General features: G+C 29.8%; 1 protein-coding gene across 1 annotated transcript; it reads right to left on the bottom strand.

The window, feature by feature from the left end:
- Positions 1–1,264: 1,264 nt before the first annotated feature.
- Positions 1,265–3,206, bottom strand: LOC111399615 (secoisolariciresinol dehydrogenase-like). Its single transcript, XM_023027023.1, has 2 exons — positions 3,065–3,206; positions 1,265–2,194 (listed from the first exon to the last, which is right to left on the bottom strand). The coding sequence occupies exons 1-2, from the start codon at positions 3,103–3,105 to the stop codon at positions 1,402–1,404; spliced, it is 834 nt and encodes a 277-aa protein (XP_022882791.1). The 5' UTR covers positions 3,106–3,206; the 3' UTR covers positions 1,265–1,401.
- Between the last annotated feature and the right edge of the window lie 2,994 nt (positions 3,207–6,200).

Consider the following 6,200-nt stretch of genomic DNA (forward strand, 5'->3'; position numbering starts at 1 on the left):
GGGGGGGGGGGGTGGGTGGGGGTGGAGAAGAAGATGAATAGTATTTTTGTGTTTTGATTTAATTATTAATATATTGTAATTTTTTTTTTTTTTGTTGAAAAATGTGAAGTTACCAATTTATTCTTTTAAAATTAGTCAAAATAATAGTCAATGTTAAATCTTTGATCAACTGACGATCAAATTAACAGTTTTCATCCATTTGGACTTCTACTGCGAGTTTTTGAAAGGTTTAGTATCGTGGGTGACACAAACTAAAGATTTGAGCAAAGTCTGCTAATAAACAAAAAATTTGATACCTCAACTGCAATTTTCCCTTAAAATTATCCCATTCAAAGTCAATAGGAAACTACTTTATCCCTTTTTAACCATACACGTACTAAGCTGCTCTTTAACCATCCTTCAGAGTTTGGAATCCAAAAGTTATTCAAATACTAAATAATAACTTCTTTAAATTCCAATAACTTAGGCTTAGCTTATCTAAATTAACTTTTTTCGAGCCCAAAATACATAATTAATTACGAGATATCCAACAAATCCAATATTGATATACTAATCTTGACTCTATCGAAATTTAAATATTTGACCCAAATAAAATTGAATTAACATATATATCACTTTAGTACCCCAAAATTCCCAAAATATAAAATATAGAATCTAGATTAATTAAATTCTATTCTATGATTTTTTTTTTCTTTTTGGGTTTTGCAGAAATATTTTGTAATAGTTGTAATTAGGCTTGTTGCAGTTTCTTAAGATAGGTTTCGTTATCCTAGAATAGTTCAACGTGTATATTCTATAAATTCATTGTAGTCTATTATTTTGATAAGTAAGAAATACCTATTTCAGCGTGTAAAAATCTACCCACTTCCACTGGATAAATACAAACAAAACACGGTATGAAAATCAAGGAAAAATGGAAACACTACAATTTTTGTTATAAAAATCTACCCACTTCTAATTTATTTATTATATTATCCAAATCTTGCTTAGTATTTATTGATTTTTTTCCCTAATATTTTAATTCTATTTTCCAATTTCTCTAAGTTAGAACTAGTATCTGTTTCTCCTTTATTGTTAAATTTTCTTTTTAGTATTTCAGTATTTTGTTTTTTAATATATTCTAAATTACTTTCTAGAGTTTTTATATTTTTATTTATAGTTTCTAATAAAGTTTCTACCTTTTTATTTAAATTTTTCGTTTCTAAAATTTTCAGCGTGTAAAAAATCTACCTACTGCTACTGGATAAATACAAACAAAACATGGTATAAAAATAGAGGAAAAATGGAAACACTGAAATCGTTATAAATCCTCTCGCGATTTATTCAGCAACAACAATGGAAACATAGTAAAATTTGCAGATACTTCAAACGAGAGACATTTTACTTGATGAATTTGGATGATCAAGAATCTGGATATTGAAACATTTTAATTGCAGAATTGTAGACGCTGAACCCTCCATCAATGAACAGATTGTGGCCACTCACATATTTTGCCTCATCACTAGCCAGATAAAGAGCTGCATTGGCAACATCCTCAGCCTTCAAATTTGTACCTTTCAGGTTTCCCATAAGGCTCATGGCATTTTCCAAATCTTCGTCATTTTCAATCCCTACAAATTTCTTGGTCAAAGGCGTCGCGAGCGCATAAGGAGACAAGCAATTAACCCTAATGCCGAATTGTCCAAGCTCGACTGCCAGATTCTTAGTAAGGCCTAATACAGCATGCTTTGAACAACAATAAGCATGTGAGGCAGCACTGCCGATAGCTGAGCTTACACTGGCAGTGGAAATTATGCTGCCACTACGTGCTGGCACCATAACTCGTGCCGCGTGCTTCATGCATAGGAAAACTCCAGTGACATTTACACTGAGAACGCGTTCAAAGTCTGCTTTTTCGTTATCTATGATACGGGGTTTGTTGGGATCGGCAATTCCTGCATTGTTGAAAATAATGTCCAGTTTTCCATAGATTGAAACTGTTTTGTCCACGGCATTTTTGACATCGTCTTCATTAGTAACATCGCAGTGGATGTAGGTGGAATTGATAGGGCCAATGGCTTCGACAACTGAGTGACCTAGTTCATCTTGGACATCAGCAATGACAACTTTGGCTCCATGCTGAGAGAAGAGTTTTGCAGTGCATTCTCCAATTCCACTGGCTCCTCCTGTTATAAGGGCAACTTTTCCTTCTAGCCTATGCAACATAAAGGCAAAATAATTTAGCCTTAGTTTAAAGTGGTATTTGATTAAAGATATTTTGTGCCTTTGAATATTTGATGAAAAAGATAAATTTTGATCTCCTATTTATGAAAATTTGATTGTGTCTAGCATTTGACAAAATTAAAAATAAATTATATATTTGTTAAGATAAATTATGAATAAAGGATTTTTTTTTTACTATTTAATCACTATAGTCTATAGATGAGCTAGTTTAACACGATTCTGAGGTGCAGCTCGAAGTAATAAATATCCCAAAACAAAGAGTGGGCCTAAAAACATGTTGAATTTAGGAAGTCAAGACTCATTGATTTGCAAAAGACTACCAAAAGTTGAGTAGATCAACAAATCGTTAATTCTTATGTATTCCTAGTTAAGGATTAAGAAAATTGGAAAGCCCCTCAATTTTAATAATTTGAACAAAAACTCCCAAAGCAAAAATAAGTCCAAGGCTACTGATACAGCTCTTTGCTAAATAAAAGTGAAATTACAGCCTCTCATTATAAAATTAAATTAAAAAAAGGACTCTAATTAATAAAAATAGCATAATTTAATAAAGAATGACTAAAAATGTAGCTTAGGCTTTGTGCCTTATTTGTCAAACCACATCATACTCCTCTCCAATGTGTTAGGCATGGATGAATTTTCAAGTGAGCTCTTGCCAGAATTTTACTTTTTTGAATAGTTGCTTAACGAAATATTCAACACAATAACACATATCAAAGATAACAAAAACTAAAATAAAAAGCATTCAAAGTGAAATTAAATTTACTGATGCTATTGGAAAACAGTGAAACAAAATAATCATCAAAAGAAAATTTAAATTGCTAGAAATCTGATCTTTGACCTTCTTGTGATTGAAGTTAAAACCTGTACAGTGGCTGCCATAGCTCAGAGATATAGTGAGAATTGTATATATATATATATATAGAGCGAGAGAAATGTTTCAAAGAGTTGATAGCATAGCCATCAATGTTGAAAATGGATATAGGAGATCATGATTTATATAATGGAAACTTTGCCTGGCCCAATGCAAAATTTTATAATATCATGTGCAGTGTGTCCTCAGCTGGAATTTACTGGGTTTTAAAAAGTTTCAAAGAGTTGATAGCATAGCCATTATTGCTGAACGGAATATTGAAATAGGAGAGCGTGATTTATATAACGGAAACTTTACCTTGCCCAATGCAAAATATTAAGCCCTTGTTTGAGCCCCATTTTTCAATCAAAATACATTCTTCAATATTGACTTGACATTATTTTAATCACACAAATTTCAATAAAATAATATTATATGCAAATAAAAAAAACTTCCTTATTTTTAACTACACATTTCCCATCAATACACTATTCAAAAAATCTTTTTCTCCACAAAAATGGGGCTCAAACAAGGTCTAAAATATCATGTCGGTCCTCAACTGAAATTTATTGGGTTTTAAAAGATTTAATGAATTTTGTGAATTTGAATAAATTTATACAAAAACTTATTCAAATTCACGAAGTTCATTATATTCTCATTAAGTTTCACCATTTTAAATAAATTCTTAAGATTCTATAGAAATAAATCCAATAAATCCATTATATTTATAATTTCTTAAAATCCAATAAATTTGGAGTTGTGGACACACCCTTTAATAAATTTATCGACCCTCTGATAGTTTAGATTTTATACGAATTAGTTTAAATGAACATTTTGAATTCAAGTCTCACTACTATCAAGACTTTTTGGCCAAACAATGAATTTGATATACAGAAGAAAAGGTAAGTTAAAAGGGGGAAAAAAAAAATCAAAAAACAGATTTTTAAAATATATATTGGATATATAAATTATTGGAGATTTAATTAATTATATATAAAGTGGAATCAAACAAAAGAATTGTTCTTCTCAACTTAACTTGTCGGTGCATGCCAGGGGACATCGCTTTAAAATGATGTCTCATCATTAAAATTTGCATCACCAAATGGTAGTGGACATCGATCTCTTATCTATATGTCAAGCATGGGGAAATAATAAATTATTCAGACCAAGAGATTACTTTCGTCTAAGTTAAATAAAGTTAAATTTCTTCATTTTTTACAAAATTCTTTCGTCTTCACATTAATTTTTAACTACACATTCTTTCAATAAAATAATTTATACATAAACCTAAAATTTTTCATATTTTTTAACTACATATTCTTCAAAAAAATCATCATTACAAAATACATTCTGAACAATAATGGGGCTTAAATACACCCCAAGTTCATGAGTTAATGATGAGCTAAAAACTGAGATCTCAAGGCCATTACATTTTGATTAAGTTATAACGAAAATAATAGAGGAGATTATTTCTTCAATTGGCGTGAATAACATGGTCTCAGTGGCAGACGCAGATATTTTGAATTGGTGGGACATAATCAAACTTGCAAATAATACAAATTTACGTTTATTTTAAACATGACCAAGTTTGTAATCTTTTTTTATCTCCAACATCATTTTCATCACTTTTATTTCGAATAATCTTTTCATTAACATTGTGATCATCAAAAGAAAAATCATATTTACGTTTAAATTATTTTTCCATCACGATTAATGAAAACAATTAATTCAAATGAAAAATACAAAAAACATAGCAAATTCTGAATATTACATTATCAACTCCATTCTAGTTCAAACAAAAACAAAAATCATAGCATGAATCCATTACCATAAAATCGCTAAAACAGCACTAAGCTATTACCATAAAATCGGTAAAACAAGATAGAATTTGGAGGACTTGAGGGAATCCCTAATTCCATTTCATAAGAAAATACAAAAGAAATAATTTCTTAAAGCTTCAAAACTGATTTTTGAAAAAATAAAAAACGAACCATTCAATTTAAAGTTAGTGGGTCAAGTGACCCACCTTGGGTCCACCAGTGCATGGTTTGCTAATGAAATTTATAAAATATGAGTTTTGAGTAAAAATGATAGTCGAGAAACGAATATTATGCATACCTTTCTACTAAATAAAAAAGAACAATCTTGATGAAAATACTAAGATATTAAGAAAAAAAAATATTTTTTTGTTGTATAATTGTATTGGTTTGTCTTATATTACGATTTACTTGTTTGTCTTATATTACTTAACACGTATATTCCTAAAGATTAATATTCTAATATTGTTATAATACAAGAACAATAGTAAAGCACTTCATAGAATACAGACAAACATGGAATTGGGGATGCCATTTAGTTTTTGTTGAAGAATCTATGTATTTTAAATTTTTTAAAAATTTATGTACATGTCATATCGCACTAATTAAACAAATACGGTCCTGTTCCTGGAATTTATCAAATATACTTGACTTTTTGTGCTTTCTCTTCCACAATTGCTATTGGAATTAGCAAACATATGAGGGTAGAGATTCGTCAGTTGTGGACAAAATAGGACTGCAGATAACTGTAATTAAGAATTATAAAAAATTGAGGTGCAAGAAATGTCACTGGGTTTAATAATTGAACTATGGTTATCAATAATTTAATATTAGTTAGCATACAGTTGAATCGACGGCCGGATTTGGATGAAACGTCATCTCATGTGAGATTGATCAACAAGACATTAACAATAACCATTAGTAGAAACAATAACTATTAAATTCGATTGAAAAATATTGATCCGATTAAAATATTAGGTCATTGGGTTGCCTCTCGTACATGATAAGTGCATTTTTGTCGATTTATATTATATGGGTCATATTACTAAGTTTTTGTATCACTTTAGTATTGAATTTTACTTAACTTGCATTAATTTTATCTTGATTCAATTTTGGACTCATTGTTCGTTTTCCACATGTAATTGTCCTTTGTTATCAGAATTTTAATCAATTGAATTTGGCATGCACTGTGCAACGTTCCAATAATGTCTAAAAATGGGCCAAAATTATGCACCAATAATACAAACTTTGCCCCGGCCGAATGCCTATTTTTAAATATCAAATGTGCCCTCGATTGAAATTTATTA

Source organism: Olea europaea, chromosome 9 (genome assembly GCF_002742605.1).
Source record: "Olea europaea var. sylvestris chromosome 9, O_europaea_v1, whole genome shotgun sequence".
Taxonomy (NCBI): Eukaryota; Viridiplantae; Streptophyta; class Magnoliopsida; order Lamiales; family Oleaceae; genus Olea; species Olea europaea.